At 25.8% G+C, this 20,435-nt stretch overlaps 3 protein-coding genes across 3 annotated transcripts; all 3 read right to left on the minus strand.

The window, feature by feature from the left end:
- Positions 1-196: 196 nt before the first annotated feature.
- Positions 197-851, minus strand: OCT59_011875 (uncharacterized protein; the record flags this gene model as incomplete). The annotated part of the gene is made up of 3 exons (XM_066134081.1): positions 197-337; positions 475-659; positions 803-851. The coding sequence occupies 3 exons, from the start codon at positions 849-851 to the stop codon at positions 197-199; spliced, it is 375 nt and encodes a 124-aa protein (XP_065989380.1).
- Positions 852-2,599: 1,748 nt separating this feature from the next.
- OCT59_011876 (uncharacterized protein) lies at positions 2,600-10,072 on the minus strand (the record flags this gene model as incomplete). The annotated part of the gene is made up of 19 exons (XM_066134082.1): positions 2,600-2,943; positions 3,019-3,448; positions 3,532-3,927; positions 4,004-4,137; positions 4,369-4,402; positions 4,469-4,849; positions 4,921-5,283; positions 5,347-5,474; positions 5,619-5,733; positions 5,798-6,199; positions 6,272-6,664; positions 6,737-7,102; positions 7,172-7,564; positions 7,629-8,012; positions 8,077-8,454; positions 8,527-8,919; positions 8,984-9,370; positions 9,740-9,853; positions 9,929-10,072. The coding sequence occupies 19 exons, from the start codon at positions 10,070-10,072 to the stop codon at positions 2,600-2,602; spliced, it is 5,679 nt and encodes a 1,892-aa protein (XP_065989381.1).
- A 7,199-nt stretch (positions 10,073-17,271) lies between these two features.
- Positions 17,272-18,001, minus strand: OCT59_011877 (uncharacterized protein; the record flags this gene model as incomplete). The annotated part of the gene is made up of 5 exons (XM_066134083.1): positions 17,272-17,324; positions 17,410-17,442; positions 17,526-17,576; positions 17,642-17,653; positions 17,722-18,001. The coding sequence occupies 5 exons, from the start codon at positions 17,999-18,001 to the stop codon at positions 17,272-17,274; spliced, it is 429 nt and encodes a 142-aa protein (XP_065989382.1).
- Between the last annotated feature and the right edge of the window lie 2,434 nt (positions 18,002-20,435).

The raw sequence follows: 20,435 nt of genomic DNA on the forward strand, positions 1-20,435 counted from the left end.
CCTTCTCCAAACCATGTAAAAAGCTTATCATATTATCACTGCTATCAAGTTCATGTAAACACTTATTCATTAAATTTTCATAAGCTTTACTCAGATCTTTATTTATTTTAATTTCCTTATTGATGAAATTGAAGATGACATCCGATCCCAGATTCTATCACATGCTAAGACTAAGAAATCAGTATCTGTATCAACTTTATGGGACATAAACATCAGGGTAAGCAATAAAGACTTGTTCTTTTGGTCCTTTACCAGGATTATTCTTACACGCTTTAAAGTCACCAAAAGCACGGGATACATTATAATCTTCGTATCTTCTATCTTTCTTTGAGATTCTCTATCAAGGTTAGGTTTATGATCAACAGATAAGGGTATTGCTAAACCGCCAACGCTCATAACAGCACGTGAATCTCTAGCATTTCCAACATAGACAAATTTTATTTGAAGTTATCACAGTTGCTACTGCAGTACTACCATCATCGTACTTGAAAGGGTCATTTTTATCAGGCACAAATTTGAACTCTCATCTTTCCAAACATTATCTGTTTGCATAAAAGCATCCTTTATAGCTTCTTCAATATTTTCTTCACCAATTTCGTTAATTTTTTTGAAAATATTAAGATGCAAGTTTTTACTGATATATTCAGAAGTATATTTTCCTTGATGTCCATCATAAAGTCCAAAAAACTATAATTAGGAAATTCAGGAATATTACACTCAACAGTATGCATATCTTTCATATTTTTTCGCCAACTTTACATTGTTGAAGTAACATATATTAAGCCATGTTATTGACAGATACCTTCAGTAGTGTTTTTATCTTCAATTGGCTCTGAAAGAAATTCACCCATGGTTTTTTTTACAATAATTTCTCGTGAAAGAAATGTAGAAAAAAATGATTTATATTTATAAATTTTTTTTTTGTTTGTCATGTTTATAATGAATCAATCGTACGAGTTGTTTAATTTAAATCAATGAATAAATATTTACGTAATTAATGCCATAGCAATTTACGATAAAACCGGTTTAAAACCGATTATCGTTTAAAACCAAATATTTGATTTAACCTCAATGTGTTTCAAAAATAATGGGTTATAACTATTAATGTCAAGAGGCTAAAATTTTATTTTTATAATATTAATAAATTTTAAACAAAACATTAATTTTAATTTTATAATGTGTACAGGGTAAATCAACACGATAAAATTTCTGGTTTAATAAAATTAGTTATTACGTAATATTAATTATCAGTTATTGGGATTTCCCATGATAAAGTTTGACAGATTTTTTTGATCTGCATATGGTTTCATCCGATAAAATTAAAATATAAGCAAATAATTGCATTAAAATATATTTCTTGTAATAAAAAAGTTTTTTATATCAGTTATTATTATTAAAAAATATTGATTTTATTTTTAGAGCAAATGCCCAATAGCGATACATCGCCTCTTGGGAAAAATTTCGTAATGCTGGACAAAATTATGTGACATTGACCTTTTAAAACAAAGAAAATTTCTAAAAAGGGGTGTGACACAGGTGGCAAAAGGGTAGCACATGCGATGAATAAATTATTTCTTAATAAAGCTCATTCAAAATTTTTATTATAAAAAATCAATAAATAAATACATTTCTTAATAAAAATTACATATACTGATAATAACTAAAAGGTATAATGTACATGTTTTCATTATTAAACTTGCAACCATACATAAAGATTAACTTAATTTTCGTCAAGAAGAAAAGTTTTTTTCATAAATACCGTTAACAAAAAAAAACCAAGGAACAATACGAAATTGACCGATCCGTGAACGGATAAAAACCGCGGTATCCGGATATCCGAAAAAAAAAAATAATTATCCGGATAGAAAATATCCGGTTTGACCCGTTATCCAGATAAAAAAATTTTATTACCCATCTTGCTAAAATTACTATGATATTAGAAATATTCAATGATCGGCAGTAATTTGGGCCGTCTGTAATGCTGGCCTTAATTTTGCGAAATTGATAAAAATTTTTTTTTTTTAAAAGATTGAATTGATTAATTTTAAGTTACAAAATTGTATATTATAAATATAACAAAACTAATTAGTTTTATCATATTCTTAATGTGTTTTATATTTATAGTAATGTACTTTTTGTCAAATTTACGTTTCTCAAATTTTCAAAAAATTGGCATAAATTCATAGCGCTGGCCGAAATTAAATTTTATTTAATTTAAAATTAATAAAATATCACTAATTTAATTACAAATATTATGTAAAAATTTAATTAAGTCAATACTACTCTAAGGTCAATCGACAAAAAATTTTTTATATATAATCTTATCCGGATTTATATCTGAACCGGTTAATCCGGATACTGGATAATTTTTTTAATTTATCCGGATAACAATTTCTATCCGAATCGAGACACTAAATTGACTATAAATCACAAATTTACTGAAAAAATATTAATGAATGTACCAATTTGATTCCACCCTAATTGTAAAATAAAAAACTTACAACTAAGCATAATATTGGATGTAAATATTATATATCTCATTGCAAATTTCCTATAAAGTAATCATAATATTTAAAATATCAAATCAAGTAATTAATTCTTAGATTGCACAATCTAAACATTCAGAATAATTGTGGTCTTTTGTAACATCAGTAAGTATTTTAGATGAATATTCAGAATTGAGGTCTTTTGTAAGATCAGAAAGTAATTGATATTTATAAATATCTACTTTTCTACCTTTCTTTAAGTGCGAAATTCTATAATTTTCTGCTATTTCTACTTCATATGAATACTTAGTAGTTGAAATTAACAAAAGTGATTCAAATAATCCAGTTACATTAGGTCTGTTATTTGGATTTGGATTCCAACATCTTTTCATTAAGTCTATATAACTTTTTGGTGCTTCTTGTTCATTTATATCAGGTCTAACTCCGTCACAGATATCTAGTGTTAAAAGTTCATCATGCGCACAATTGGAAAAAGGTTGTTTGCCAGTTGCTACAAAATACATAATCATACCCATACTATAAATATCTGCTGCTTGAGTATATGGATTTCCTCTTAGTACTTCAGGAGCCATATAAGGCAAAACTCCATAAATATTTGTTTTTTCTTCATTATCAACTTTTTTACATAATCCCATATCTGAAATATAAACATCTGCTCCAATAGAAGGATTAGTAAATAGTATGTTTCCCGTATGAAAATCATGATGAACCATCTGATTGTCATGAATTTCTTTAAGACCCTTGGTAATACTGCACACCTTTTGTAGTTTCTTTTTCCAATCAAAACATTCATAATTTTTATTAAAACTTAACCATTTGCCAAAATTTCCACCTCCTGCATATTGAAGAACAATAATATAACGATCTGTATTAATATCTTTGGATATTCCATATACTGTTAGAATATTACTATAATTTAATTTAGTTGAATATGCATCAACCTATAAAAAATTCATTATTTTTTAGTAATACAAATTTTTTACTAAATTAAAATCGTTTAATAAAAATTCAAAGAAATATATACCTCATTTAGAAATTCAGTAATAAGATTTTGTGAGTTGTTTAAACATTTTAAAGCAACTGATTTAACTGGCTCTCTTATATAATATCCATTTTGAACTTTATTATATAATGGACCATCCATCCATATTGCTGAATATACTTCAGCAAAACCACCACTTCCAACTTCATTAATGTCACAAAATTGACCGTATGGTATCCATTCAAATACTATGTCATTATGATTATTTGCTTTTAATTGCATTTTATGAACAAAATCATCAATTTTATCGTCTTTACTTGCAAAATCTGTGAATATTAAAGAATCATTTTGAACTAAAATATAATCATTTGTATCTGGTTTTTGAGATATTCCATACAATACAAGAAATGATCTTATCTCTGTTGAATATTTTTTAGCCTAAATATAAACAAAAAAAGATAAATATGTATGTTAAAAGATAGAATTGCTTGCAATATTTGTAAATGTTTTATACCTCATTTATTACAAATTCTACGGAATTTTGTGAATTATGTAAGCATTTTAAGAGAACACTTTTATTTGAATCTCTTGTATAATTTTCCTCCCGTATACCATTCTTGTAGTGTAATGGACCACCTCTCCATATTGCTGAATATAATGTTATAGAGCCATTTTTGTTCATTTCATTAATTTCATTAAATTGACTGTATGGTATCCATTCTAATACTATATTATCATGTTCAGTTTTTAATTGCATTTCTTGAATGAAATCATCAATTTTTTCATTTCCACTTGTCCAAATCAAATAATTTCGAACCAAAATGTAATCGTTTGTATCTGGATTTTGAGATATTCCATAAAACTTATGAACCCTTTTACCAAATATTATACTTGAATTTGAATATCTTTTGACCTAAGGTACAACAAAAGAGATGAGTATATTTCATTAAAGAAGTATTATATTAATTAAATTTTATACCTCATTTATTACAAATTCAATAAGAACTTGCAAGTTATGTAAACATTTTAAAGTAACTTTTTTATTTGAATCTCTTGTATAATTTTTACTCAATGGACCATTTCTCCATATTGCTGAATATATTGTTATAGAACCATTTTTGTTCATTTCTTTAATTTCATTAAACTGACTGTATGGTATCCATTCAAATATTGTATCATAAGAATTATGGAGCATTTCTTGAATAAAATCATCAATTTCCTTATTTCCACTTATCCAATTTACGAATGTTGAAGAGTTATTTTGAACTAAAATATAATCATCTGTATGTGGATTTTGAGATATCCCATAAATCTTAATAAGACAACTTTTTCCAAATATTTTGTTTGAATATTTTTTAACCTAAGGCATAATAAAAGAGATGAGTCAGTATACCTCATTAAAAAGTACTACTTACTAATTAAATTTTATACCTCATTTATTACAAATTCAATAGAATAATGCAAGTTATGTAAACATTTTAAAGCAACTTTTTTATTATAATCTTTCTTGTATAATGGACCATCTTTCCATATTGCTGAGTATATTTCTATAGAGCCATTTTTGCTCATTTCTTTAATTTCATCAAATTGATTATATGGTATCCATTCAAATAATGTTTCATAAGAATTATAGAGTATATCGTGTACATAGTTATCAAATTCTTTATTTCCACTTATCCAATTTGTGAAATTTAAAAAATTAGCCTGAACTAAAATGTAATCATTTGTATCTGTATTTTGAGATATTCCATACAATACAGGAAATGACCCTTGTTTTGTTAAATATTTTTTAGCCTAAATAGAAACATGTGTTACAATATTAAAAGAAATTAAAAAATAACAGTAGAAATAATATACCTTATTTATTAAGAAGTCAATTGTATTTTGTGAGTTATGTAAACATTTTAAAGCAACTACATTATTTGAAATTCTCATATGAATTTTACTCCGTTTATTCTTATATAATGGACCATCTCTCCATATTGCTGAATATAATGTTATAGAACCACTTTTGCTAATTTCTTTAATTTCATTAAACTGATTGTATGGTATCCATTCAAATATTATATCATTATATTTAGTTTTTAATTGCATTTCTTGAATGAAATTATCAATTTTTTTATTTCTACTTGTCCAGATAAAACTATTTTGAACCAAAATGTAATCATATGTATCTGGATTTTGAGATATCCCATAAATCTTAAGACACCTTTTATCAAACATTTTGCTTGGATATTTTTCGACCTAAGATACAATAAAAGAGATTAGTATATTTTATTGAAAAGCTCTTATTAATTAAATTCTATACCTCATTTATTATAAATTCAATAGGATCTTGCAAATTATGTAAACATTTCAAAGTAACTTTTTTATTTGAATCTCTTGTATAATTTGCACTCCACTTGTCATTCTCCTTGTGTAATGGACCATCTCTCCATATTGCTGAATATATTGTTATAGATCCACTTTTGCCCATTTCTTTAAGTTCATTAAACTGAATGTATGGTATCCATTCAAATACTACATCATTATTGGTTTCAACTTTTAATTGCCTTTTCTCAATAAAATCATCAATTTTTTTATTTCCACTTATTTGATTTGTGAGACTTAAAAAATTATTTTGAACCAAAATATAATCATTTGTATTTGGATGTTGGGATATTCCATACAAAACAAGAACTTCGTTGTTATTATCTAGATATTTTTCAGCCTAAACATAAGCAAAAGGGATTAAAGTTATTATATTAAAAAAAAATTAAAAATAACTGCGGAAATATTGTACCTTATTTACGAGGAATTCAATGGGATTCTGTGAATTATGTAAACATTCTAAAACAACTACTTTATTTGAAATTCTTGTACAATTTTTACTCTGTTTATCCTCTATGTATAACGGACCATCCCTCCATATCGCTGAATATGCTGTTGTAGAATCACCTCTACTCATTTCTTTAATTTCGCTAAACTGACTGTATGGTATCCATTCAAATAGTATACTATCATTATATTTAGTTTTTAATTGCATACTTCGAATGAAGTCATCAATTTTTTCATTTCCACTTGCCCATGTAAAATAATTTTGAACCAAAATGTAATCATTTGTATCTAGATTTAGAGATATCCCATAAATCATAAGACCCCTTTCTCCAAATATTGTGCTTGAATATATTTTGACCTAAGTAAGGTATAATAAAATAAATGAATATATTTCATTAAAAAGCACTATATTAATAATTAAAATCTATACCTCATTCATTAAAAATTCAATAGGATCTTGCAGGTTGTGTAAACATTTTAAAGCAACTTTTTTATTTGAATCTCTTGTATAATTTTCCTTCATACTATTCTTGTAGTGTAATGGACCATCTCTCCATATTGCTGAGTATATTGCTATAGAATCATCTTTGCCCATCTCTTTAATTTCATGTAATTGACTGTATGGTATCCATTCAAATAATATATCATTATATAATTTCCTTTTTTTAATGAAATTATCAAGTTTTTCATTACCGCTTGTCCAGTTAATAACTAAAATGTAATCATTTGTGTCTGGATGTTGAGATATTCCATATAATACAAGAAATTCTTCATTTTTCGTCAAATATTTTTTAGCCTAATATAAAAAAAAGATATAAATATATTGTATTAAAAAAAAAATAGAATAACTGTAAATATATTATACCTCATTTATTAAAAATTCAATAGAACCTTGTAAGTTATGTAAACATTTTAAAACAACTTTTTTATTTGAATCTCTTGTATAATTTGCACTCCACTTATCATTCTCCTTGTGTAATGGACCATCTCTCCATATTGCTGAGTATATTGTTATAGAATCATCTTTGCCCATTTCCTTAATTTCATTAAATTGATTATATGGTATCCATTCAAATAATATATTATTATATTTAGTTTTTAATCGCATTCTTTGAATGAAATCATCAATTTTTTCATTTCCACTTGTCCAGATAAACCAATTTTGAACCAAAATGTAATCATTTGTATTTAGATTTTGAGATATCCCATAAATTCTGAGACCTAATTCTCTAAATATTGTACATGAGTATTTTTTGACCTAAGGTAAAATAAAAGAAATAAGTATATTTCATTAAAAAGCTCTTATTAATTAAATTTTATACCTCATTTATCAAAAATTCAATAGGATCTTGTAAGTTATGTAAACATTTTAGAGCAACTTTTTTATTTGTATCTCTTGTATTATTTTCGCTCCACTTAATATCCTTGTATAATGGACCATCCTTCCATATTGCTGAATACATTGTCATAGAACCATTTTTGCTCATTTCCTTAATTTCATTAAACTGACTGTATGGTATACATTCAATTATTGTATTACAAGAACTATGGAATATTTCTTGAATAAAATCATCAAGTTTTTCATTTCCACTTATATTTATAGATTTATTTTGGACCAAAATATAATCACTTGTATCTGGATTTTGAGATATCCCATAAATTCTGAGACCTAATTCTCTAAATATTGTACATGAGTATTTTTTGACCTAAGGTAAAATAAAAGAAATAAGTATATTTCATTAAAAAGCTCTTATTAATTAAATTTTATACCTCATTTATCAAAAATTCAATAGGATCTTGTAAGTTATGTAAACATTTTAGAGCAACTTTTTTATTTGTATCTCTTGTATTATTTTCGCTCCACTTAATATCCTTGTATAATGGACCATCCTTCCATATTGCTGAATACATTGTCATAGAACCATTTTTGCTCATTTCCTTAATTTCATTAAACTGACTGTATGGTATACATTCAATTATTGTATTACAAGAACTATGGAATATTTCTTGAATAAAATCATCAAGTTTTTCATTTCCACTTATATTTATAGATTTATTTTGGACCAAAATATAATCACTTGTATCTGGATTTTGAGATATACCATACAAAACAAAAACTTCATTATTATTAGCTAGATATTTTTCAGCCTAAACATAAGAAAAAGAGATAAGTGTATTATATTAAAAATGAAATTAAAAATATTTGCATAAATATTTTACCTTATTTATTAGGAAGTCAATGGGATTTTGTGAGTTATGTAAACATTTTAAAGCAACTACTTTACTTGAAATTCTTTTATAATTTTTACTCTTTTTAGACTCCTTATAGAATGGACCATTCCTCCATATTGCTGAATATGTTGTTATAGAATCACCTCTGCTCATTTCTTTAATTTCGCTAAATTGACTGCATGGTATCCATTCAAATAGTATACTATCATTATATTCAGTTTTTAATTGCATACTTTGAATAAAATCATCAATTTTTTCATTTCCACTTGTCCATGTAAAATAATTTTGAACCAAAATATAATCATTTGTATCTAGATTTTGAGATATCCCATAAATTATATGACCCCTTTCTCCAAATATTGTACTTGAATATTTTTTGACCTAAGGTACAATAAAAGAAATGAGTATATTTAATTTAAAGCGCTATATTAATTAAAATTTATACCTCATTCATCAAAAATTCAATAGGATCTTGCAAGTTACTATGTAAACATTTCAAAGTAACATTTTTATTTGAATCTCTAGTATAATTTTCCTTCATAATATTCTTGTAGTGTAATGGACCATCTTTCCATATTGCTGAGTATATTGTTATAGAATCATCTTTGCCCATTTCTTTAATTTCATTAAACTGACTGTATGGTATCCATTCAAATAATGTTTTATTATATTTAGTTCTTGATTGCATTCCTTTAATGAAATCATCAATTTTTTCATTTCCACTTGTCCGGATAAACCAATTTTGAACCAAAATGTAATCATTTGTATCTGGATTTTGAGATATACCATACAATACATAAATTGATGCATATTCTGTTGAATATTTTTTAGCCTAATTATAAACAAATGAGTTAAATGTATTATATTAAAAATGAAATTAAAAATAATTGCAGAAATAAAATTTTACCTTATTTATTAGGAAGTCAATGGGATTTTGTGAGTTATGCAAACATTTTAAAGCAACTGCTTTATTTGAAATTCTTTTATAATTTTTATTTTTTTTATACTCCTTACTATATAATGGTCCATTCCTCCATATTGCTGAATATGTTGTTATAGAATCAATTTTGCTTGTTTCTTTGATTTCATTAAACTGAGTGTATGGTATCCATTCAAATACTACATCATTACGGGTGTTTCCTTTAAATTGCCTTTCTTTAATGAAATCATCAATTTTTTCATTTCCACTTATCCAATTTACGAGGGTTAAAGAATTATTTTGAACCAAAATATAATCATTTGTATCTGGATTTTGAGATATACCATACAATTTAAGAAATGGCCCAAATTTTGTTGAATATTTATATTTTTTAGACTAAACATAAACAAAAAAGATAAATGTATTATATATATTAAAAAAAATTAGAAATAATTGCAAAATATATTGTACCTTATTTATTAGGGAGTCGATAGGATTTTGTGAATTATGTAAACATTCTAAAGCAACTTTTTTATTTGAAATTCTAGTATAATGTTTATCCCGTTTACTCTTGTGTAATGGACCATCTCCCCATATTGCTGAATATACTGTCATAGAACTACTTTTGCTGATTTCTTTAATTTCACTAAACTGACTGTATGGTATCCATTCAAATACTATGAAATCATGGTCTACAACTTTTAATTGCCTTTCTCGAATAAAATTATCAATTTTTTCATTTCCGCTGGTCCAATTTTTTAATTTATTTTTTAAATGTTTTAAATAATATTTTGAATATTCGATGCCTATATTTTGCGAAGACATTATTTGAATGCTCAAAAAATTCTTGAATAAAAACCCTATTTATAACAAACTATAGTGACCATTATGAGCAATTTATACGTAGCAATGCATGATAATGTGAATATAACGTCATGCCTTCAAATTATGTGCAAGATTACAGGTTTCACACATAAACAATACGAATATGTTGACAATTTTTCAACAAATTCTTTTAATTAGGACGCTCCTCGCAAATGTCACATGGCTAAACTTACAATAGGTCTCATTAGAATATTGCCAAGTGCGCGTGATACCGTGAAAGGCTAATAAAATGCATTTATTTTTTTTATGGGTTAGCGGCCATTGTAATAATATATTTTAAACAAATGCACTAGCTTATTTTTGTTTATTATTATTAAGCCTGTTTGTTATTTGGGAACTTGGAGTAATGTAATTAAAACAAATCATAAAGTCATAATAATATTATATATGTATATATATATATATATAGAGTTGAAAATCCAAAAAAACAATTAAATCAAATTAAAATGAATAGCAATAAAATTTTATAATTGACAATTTATTATAATATTTTCTTTGCTTCAATTATTTAAGTTAAAATCAATTTTTTATTATCTAAACACTATTGTTTCTCGTCAAAATGAAGCCATTTATCGTTTCTTGTTCTTAAAAAATGAAATCAAGAGGTTAATTAAATAAAAAACAAATATAACAAAGCTACCAACACGACAAGGAATTCGGGAACTAAATTTGTTTCTTTTTTTCTAAATAAAATAGAAAATAGTTCATTTTAATCTAAATAAACTTCATTAAGAGATATTTTTGTATATCAGCGATTAGCCGAAATCCATACTATAACAAATCCGGAATATTTTTATTTATGTAACACTGGTGTAGCAAAAATAATTACATGGTTAAAAAAAAATTTATTTGATTATACTTTAAAGCGGGATTCACATTAAATTAGTAAATTAACAAAAAATATTCCAAACTTATATTAAACAGTCACATGAGATTTAAATTTTATCGTTTGACAAAAGATAGAAAATAAAAAAATAAGTATTGTTTACGTTAGCCCATGCAGATTTTCATAGACTGATATTTTTACTAATCATCACAATAACACAATTAACACATGAGAGCTATACCAGAAAGGTCAGGTCTTGGTTATTTGCTAGAATGAGCCAAAAATCATGTAGATCACCTCCATTTGTGGATAATGCTGACCAGCATTACATAGTGTCGGCCCTGAAGAAATGCGTAGAGCTAATACGATAGTAAATGTGTGCCGATTTCCCCGGTCCTCACAATAAAAAAAGAATAAAAAATATAGCAGATAACACGTGGGGACAGGACCCTTCATTATGGCAATTATGGCCAATGCGTAGTCCATTTTTATCCACTTTTGGCCTTGTGACTCCAATTAGTACAATTTTGTCGAAACATTTTTTTTTTATAGTATTTTTATAAATTATAAGAATATAATACACCTTAATTTCCATGTATGGATGAATTAAATTTTTTTTTGTGATCATATCAGTAAAAGGTTTAGAACGAATTTTCGTTTCACAATCGGACTCACAAATAAGACTAATATGTGGCGCAGAAGTTCTGAAATCATATCATGTGAAAATAAATTTATCACCAAAATTGGCAAGACCGTTTACTTATGCAGAAGTTGGACGCAGTACTAGATGCAAACGCACATGACACAGAGATTAAAATGTTACTGTATTGTCATGAAGTATATAAGCATTATGATTATCATTATAATTTTTGATCTTAATCAATTAATTTTTTAGATATTCGCTGTAATTATGTATGAATCAAGTGATTTATTTTATTTTCGTATTATATTTTATTCAAAATAATGTATAATATAAATTATTACTATAAAGATATTTCTGTTAACTCCTTGCCGAAGAGATTTTGATTTTGCTGCTCGTCACGTGCGGCCAATTATGAGCATTGTTAATCTTGTATTAATTGAGGTCATCGGCCGTCATCCACGCTGTTTAGGTCTTTCAGATGATATTTTTTATTTTGTAACGAGTCTAAAAAGACCCTTTTTTCGTTCATAATTTTTTTTTCTTTTCTTTTTTTATTGTCAAAACTGAAAACAATTTAAATAGCCACCTATTACAGTATTTACAGGTGGCTACCATTGTGTAGAAAAAAAAATACGGGTCTTCTATTGATTAGAGATTGTTTTTCTTTTAAATTCGTAGCGTAGTTTTACTTTTCGAATATTTAGTTACCGAACGGGATGAATAACATTTAGGTAGTTTATGTTTGTTTGTTTTTTGTATTCAAAATACATAAGCTCTGATAACCACTCTTTAGAAATAAAATAAAATAAATCTTCCACGCTGGACTCAACAACAGTTTCCCAAACTGTACCCTAATTTTATTTAATTAATAATAGATCCTGTTCCGAAAGGGTTGGTCAGACCCGGGTTATTTGACCCGACTCGTGTTTAAATTCTGGGTTTGATCCAACCCGTCAGGTCAGGGTCATTCCTTTGCTCGGTTTTAATTTCTAACTTTAATTGTATTATAAAAATGAATGAAGCTCTCCTGGAAAGTAAAATTTTTTAAGAAGCAAACTTTTTATTAGAGAACTTTTTGAAGAAAGGAATTTCCATCACATATAAAAGTGTAAAAACTCATTAAAAGTTTATGGTTTTAAGGCTGGTTTGATCATGGAAGCAGTGGACGTTTATGTTCTGAACATCGGTTGTGTTCCCAAAAAAGATAGTGTTTGAAAGATTCAATCTCAAAAGCAATACAATCCGAACATGTACAGTATGTGTTTGAAATCTTGATTGGTGGGTGTTAGGATATGAAAAGAAGGATCTAATGAGAGTTATAAATTTAGAATTTTAAATTTTATATTAAATATGATTATGATAATTATTGAAGTAGACTATTCTTATCATTCATTGAACCACTTTGATCCATAACGAGTACAACTAATATGAAAAGCTAGGCCATGTTAGGTTGCTTAGGCGGAGTCCATGGTCTTAAAAATTCGACGGGTGGACGAGGTGACAAACCATGTGTTGACGGCTCATGCAGAGGTTGTTAGGGGGGTGTGAGATGTTTCGGTCTTCGGTGGTCGCAGCAATTCGCCAAGTCACGTGGATTACAAGAAGAAGAAATGATTGAAAACACTCGGACGAAGAAAAGAATTAATTTACCTTTGGACGAAGCTTTACATTTCGAGTCAAGGCCATGCAGAAAAAGGGTTTGTTTTTTTTGTTTTTTAATTTTAGACTAGTCTTCGTGCATGTGGCATTTCTTCCTTGTCGTAGATAGTAAAATTTTATTTTTACCAAAATTGTAATGTACCACGACGTTAAATTATAGCAGACATAGCCATTACTTTTTATTTAATTTTGGAGGGGTTAGAAAGTTATAACATAAAGGTGATGGTTATAGTTGTTCAAGTGAAAAGGATTAAATAATGGTCGAGTACCTTCTGCCTGGAGATGGAGAAGAACGGCATTAGCGGGTATAACAGGAGATGCATTTCTGATGTAATTGAATGTTGTATCGTTTTTTGAATTTGTATAAGTTCTCTTCCTTTATTCAATAAAATTGCGATCTTTTACCTTAAAAAAAAAAAAAAAAAAAAAAAATATGAAAAAGCTAGATATTCATAACTTTAACATGTGCTGTAAGTATACGCCAAAATTATTAATAATATAAAATATTGAAAATTTATCAAATTTTATTTGTGCGACCTATTGTCTTGCTGATAAACGAACTTGTTTTGAAATTTTACTGACTCGGGTTATTCGGAAGTTAAATTATGTCGAGTCGGGTCAAGGGTCGAATTACATAAATGTAAGTCCAAAAATTTATCGAGTTTTGTTTTTATACTCGGGTCGAGTTCAAGTACATTCTCAAACCCGATCTGACTCGACCCTTTCGGAACACTATTAGGCAAGATAAAATTATATTGAATGAAGAGCGTTAAATTTATGCGAAAGTTTTTACGTTTTCATTTATTTATTTATACTATGGTTTTATATATTAATGGGAAAATTGAATAAATTCGTAGACCCGAATTTATCATAAGTTCTGGCCAACATATTTTGTTTCAAATTTGGGCCGATCGTATGAAAACCATGCAATTTCAATGCTTATATTACATGGATCTTCTTTTAAAAATCTGACTGGTAATTTGATAGAGCTTATCTCAAGGAACAAAGTTACCAGTTTATTTTTTCTAAATTGTATTTTTTTTAAGGAGTTGAAAGATTTTTAAGTGTTACATTTTATTATATCTAATAATTATTGGGAGAATTAATGCTAAAAAATGTTATATCAGATATACAAATGTTATAAATAATAATAGAATGTAGGCTTTTGATACGTTAATAAGGAATTATTTGAGATTTTAGTAATTCTATTAGTTGTTTTATTAGTACATCTAAATTTTCACATTTTTAATTTGTTTGACCAAATTAATTATCAGAATTAGATATTATTTATTTAGTTAAAAACCTAATATTGGAATATATTAGCATAAATTCAGTTTTGATAGCCAAAATTAATTATAATTTTTGGTAGATTTTTTCTACCAGAATTAATGATAATTTATTATTATCCTTTTTGATTAAAAACCTAATATGGAATATAATAGCACAACACTACAAAACAAAATAAAATAATAGTTGAATTAAAGAATCATATATATTATGCAATTAACAGAAGTATTTATAAAGTTTGAAATAAATGTAATTACGTTTACAGTAATAAATATCCTGCTTTCTCTCACGATTCTCTTAAGTGATTTTTCTAAAAAAAAATCTTTATCTCGTTCCAAAATTACTATCTCTGTAATATACAACAATAATGAATTACGGAATTAATATGTAAATAAATTCTAAATAAAATTCATCTGCTATTTGTCACACAAATGCATAATAATGGGCGAACATTATAGCTGTAGGTGCAAAAAGTTTATATAATCAAGTGACGTCTAAAATTGTAAATGATCACGTGCTGATTATTGGTGATGGCGATAAATGATTTTATTAATTGAAATATCTTAATATACAAAATTTTCTATATTTTTAATATTTTTAATAATCCCTTCACAAGTTATAATTATCAACAATTTCAACAGAATCGAATTTAATCAACTTTAGATGCAGCATGACAAATTTTAATCACTCAGGTCACTAATTAAATTGTTGATTAAACTCACAACTTTATTATCAAAAAATCCTTTAACTTGCGCTTTTTCATCATCATCAATATCACAATAATCCAATAGTATACCTTATAATTTTGAGTATTCTTCAAAACATAATTCTTTAAATAATTCAGAAGCTTCGTCACGATCTTTATAAACACCTTCTCCTCTTTATACAAAATGGCAAGATTATTCTAGCCATCTTATGTCCTTGATCTGCAGATTGTTGATATAATTCTTCCGTTTAAACATTCTTTAGAAGATTCTTTAAATAATTCAAAAGCTTTTCTATACCTGATACATTTGTGCGAGATTATATTAAGCTACACTATGTCCTAATACAGCTGGTTTTTTATATAACTTAAAAGCTTTTTCCTTATCAATATCGGTTCCAACTTCATTGTGGTAAAAGTTCAGCTGAAGAAGAATACTTAAACGCAATAAATATGTTAGGAGAGTGTTAAGTAAGTTAAAACTTTCTCATTACCTCGACATATACTTTTAAAATTTAAAATTCATATATGTTAATTCAATCACGATTAGATTTTACTTACTGAATTTTAATATCATTATTATAAAGCCAAAAATGAAAATGTTTTTAAAAGTTATTGTATGAAACTATAATAAATTTATATTCTCTTGCAACCATTTATTAAGTATTGTAAATAAACACAAATTTATGAAATTAAGACATTTTTTGAATCTAGGCCGTTATTATTTAAAGGACATCATTTATCAATATTCGCTTGAATCAAAATATTATAAAGGATCAGTAGAATTTTTCTAAAGTTAAACTTAATTCGAACAAAATAAATCTTCTGAGTAGAAGAACCTCAGTAATCTTAAAAGTTATACTCCTAGACTCCTAGTTTCTTTAAATATCAAAAAATCTAAGCCATTTTAGGAAAATTAAATAATCAAGGAATTCTACTATTCCCCGCCCTTTATTTACTAAAAATTTCACATAAGGATGAACCTCCTTCTCTATTTACAACATCTACAATTTATAATGTAATTTTAATGCCTAAAAATATTACTTGTCGATAATTATATTCTCAATAAATATTTTACTATAGAAGTTAATAAATTATTAAGATTTGAACTGAATTATAAACTAAACTTAATAAGTTAATATCAGAACAGCAAATAATGAAATTCTATTATATCATCTAAAATCTAACATTAACTGCAAATTAATATAGATTATTACAAAACTGTAAATAGTATTGCATTACTCTTACAAACTATTATTTATTTAATCAATTGTATACTTTGCATTACATAATCTACAATACTCTAATGCTTTATATCTAATTAAAATATCCTTTGGACAAAATATTCGTATGGTAAATAAAACAATATGCATTTGACGTTACAGTATTTGGTAATTTTCGTGTAATTTAAGATTTGGACATTAGTTAACTAAATATCAGTATATTCATTATATTGGTATATACAGTAATTGGTTTTGATCAATATTATAATAAAAATCAAATTAATTTCAATAGTATAGCAATATTATAAACTTGTTCAAATTATAAATTTATTGATATTCTATATATTGTATACAAGTTTATAAATAAATAAAATGAATTACATAAATTACAAAATAATCCTAAATAAAATAATAAATAAATAGTAATCTAATTTAATAAATAGTTAAGATCCATCTTACTCGTAGCATAATTTCTTTGCGTATATTGGTATCCAATTTCATGATATTGTATTTCTAAAATTTAATATTAATTACATTAATAATGATAAAAATAAAATATGAAAATTTCAGTAATAATTACCTTCATTATTATTTGAATTGACTTTTTTTATTAGAGTTAGAAGCTAAATCTTTTTCATCATCTGTTTTATTATTATAATAAATAAGAAATTTGATTATATGATTTACGGTATTGTAATGATAAATTATTTAAAAGCGATTTATTACCATCAAAATAATTTCTTTTATTAGATTTCTCTTCTATTTTATTTAAAAATAAATGAATATAAATTAGAATTATAAATCGAAATTTTTTTAAAAAATATATTAATTGCTAATCTTACCAATAATCAAACCATCTTGTAAATCAAAATCAAATTGTATACTATGATAAGCTATAAAAATAAAGTTAACATGGTAAAAAATAACAATATTAAGTTAAGCACATTTTAATAATTACCATCTTGTTCTTCTAAATAAATAAAGTAAATAATTAATATTATATTGTATAAAGTAAATTGTATAATAAAAAATTCTTACCTTTTGTTGCATTTTTTGGTTCAGGTAAATTTTCAAAATTATAAACTCTACTACTAATATCCCAATTACTAGAATTTACACTAAAATTCCCAAGAAAGGAACTATTAGTAGAGCTAGAATTTACATTAAATCTTGTATTTGATTGAGAGTTATTAATACTCATGATTTTACTATGTTCATTTTCATTTTGAGAATATGATCTATTAAGATCTCTAAATTTATAAGAAAGAGTACTAATATCAGGTCTTTTCGTAGGATTAGCATCCCAACATTGTTCCATTAATTCTTTATATTCTAAAGGAGTACCCGGTATTATTTTTGGTCTCATCCCATTTATTATTTTTATTGCAAGATCATAATCATGTTTATTAATAAAAGGCGGTTGTCCAGATGAGATTTCCCACATAAGCATGCCAATACTATAAATATCAGCTGCAAAAGTATATTTCTTTTTAACAATAACTTCAGGTGCTATATATGAAAGATTTCCATATATGCAATCTAATGGTTTATTAGCTGGTCCACAAAATCCAAGATCACTGACGAAAAAGCTTTGATTTAGTTGACTAAATAATATATTTCCAGAATGTAAATCTCTGTGAATTGCATTTTCATTATGAATAAACCAAACTGTATCAACAATAGTATAAATAATTTGAATTCTTTCTTTCCATGTAAGTTCATTATGATTTTGTTGCAAATATTCTCTTAGATTAAAATTCATAAGATTCATTACAATCATATAATTTCCATTAAATGGATTTTGAGTTAAACCACAACATTGCACTATAAGGGAAGTTTTGCTACTTAAGTATAGATGAGATATACCCTATAAAAATTAAAAACAATTGCAATTAAATTTTTTTAAAAAAAAATTCAAAATACTTTTAATTACTTGTATATACCTCCTCAAACCAACTTTTATTGGCACTTTCAACATTTTCTAATTTTTTGAGCACCATATTTTTACTTCCACCTCTTATTAATTGTTTTTCTTTTAAATCCCATTCTTCATAACGTCCATCAATCCAAACTGCAGTATAAATTTCAGAACATCCACCTTTAGTTAAGTATTTAATATATTGTAAATTATTATAAGGAATCCATTCTACTATCAAATCTGGTCTAAGTGCTTTTATTTGACATTGTTGTATTAAATTATCAATATCATTATTTCCAGATGTCCAGTTTGAAAAATTTTCTTTTAAATAATTTCGAATACAATGTTCACAATATAATGTAGCTAAACATTCATCATGACAATTTTCACAAATTCTTTTTGTTCCTTGATTATTAATAATTTTATGATAATCAAATTCTTTATTTAATATTTTTACTGCATATGATTTTTCATCCTTTGTAAGAGATTTGTCAGCAAGAACTGTTTGTATTCTAAATACATGTCGTTTTTCTAAATTATTTTGAATATTAAAGTCTACTAATGCATATGCTCTATTGATTGCAGCTCTCGTTATTTCTTCTCGAATAGTAGCCATAATACTGTAATAAAATTTAAAATACAATTTTAAACATGAAAGGATGAACGGAAAAAGGTCTATTAAATTCCGGAGTGAGTTTCACAAAATTTACGTAAACAGCAGTCTGAATTCTTAATCACGTGAATTAAAATGGAGTAAAGGGAAAATAATTTTCAATTTTTAAAGTATAACTTAATTTATGAAAAAATTTTTTATGAATAAACAAAAAAAACATCAATAGATGTATATAATAAATTTTGTTTATTTTCTAATTCGTTCTTGTTCGTTCTTGTATAGTTTTATACTCGTTGTATTTCTCGATTTTGTTACAAGTCACTAATTTTGTTTATTATTATTTATCAAAAAAATAAAGAAAAATATTGTTTATGGGTAGTATTCGAGGCCAACTAAATTTTTATGTCGTTTTTTTTTCCGATAATTCCGTTGGATATCCGTTGGCGTAGGTTTGCATAAATTTAACAATATACTTTATTCAATCATTATATAAAATAATTTCTATCAACTTCTTTTTAAAGAATTGTATATAATGAAAAAAAAAAATTTCACATCCAAAAGAGTAATTTTTATTTTGTGCGGGTCTCGGGGTCTGCTGTTTGCATAAAATAATAAATATGTAAATAAAATAATGAAAATTATTTGGCTGAAATTTTTAAGTCGTACGGAAGATTAATTAGTTTCACAAAATTTACGTAAACAGTCGATCCATATAAATCCTTAATCACGTGAGTTAAAATTGAGTAACTGAAAAATTAAGGGAAAAATAAATATTTACAAGAATTTTTTTTTTAAAGTATAACTTATTTTATGAAAAATTTTTTATGCGTAAAACAAAAAAAAAACATTAATAGATGTACTGTATATAATAAATTGAAACGTTACTTTCTTACTAATTCGTTCTTGTTCGTTCTTTTATAATCGTATTTCTCGATTTTGGTACAAGTCACACTAATTTTTGCTTCTTAATATTTGTCTTAAAAAGAAAAATGTTGTTTATGGGTACCGTCCATTGGATATCCGTTAATGTAGATTTTTTAAATGATTCACATGAAAGAAAAATATTTTATGTTAAAGTATATTGTTAAATTTAACTTTTTTTCTGACCGAATTTTTAGTTTGTTTAAATTTAAAAAATTGAATATAATTAGCTAATTTCTGTACGACTTAAAAATTTCAGCCTAATGATCTTATTTACGTATTTATTATTTTATGAATCCC

This window comes from Rhizophagus irregularis, chromosome 2, assembly GCF_026210795.1.
Source record: "Rhizophagus irregularis chromosome 2, complete sequence".
NCBI lineage: Eukaryota > Fungi > Glomeromycota > Glomeromycetes > Glomerales > Glomeraceae > Rhizophagus > Rhizophagus irregularis.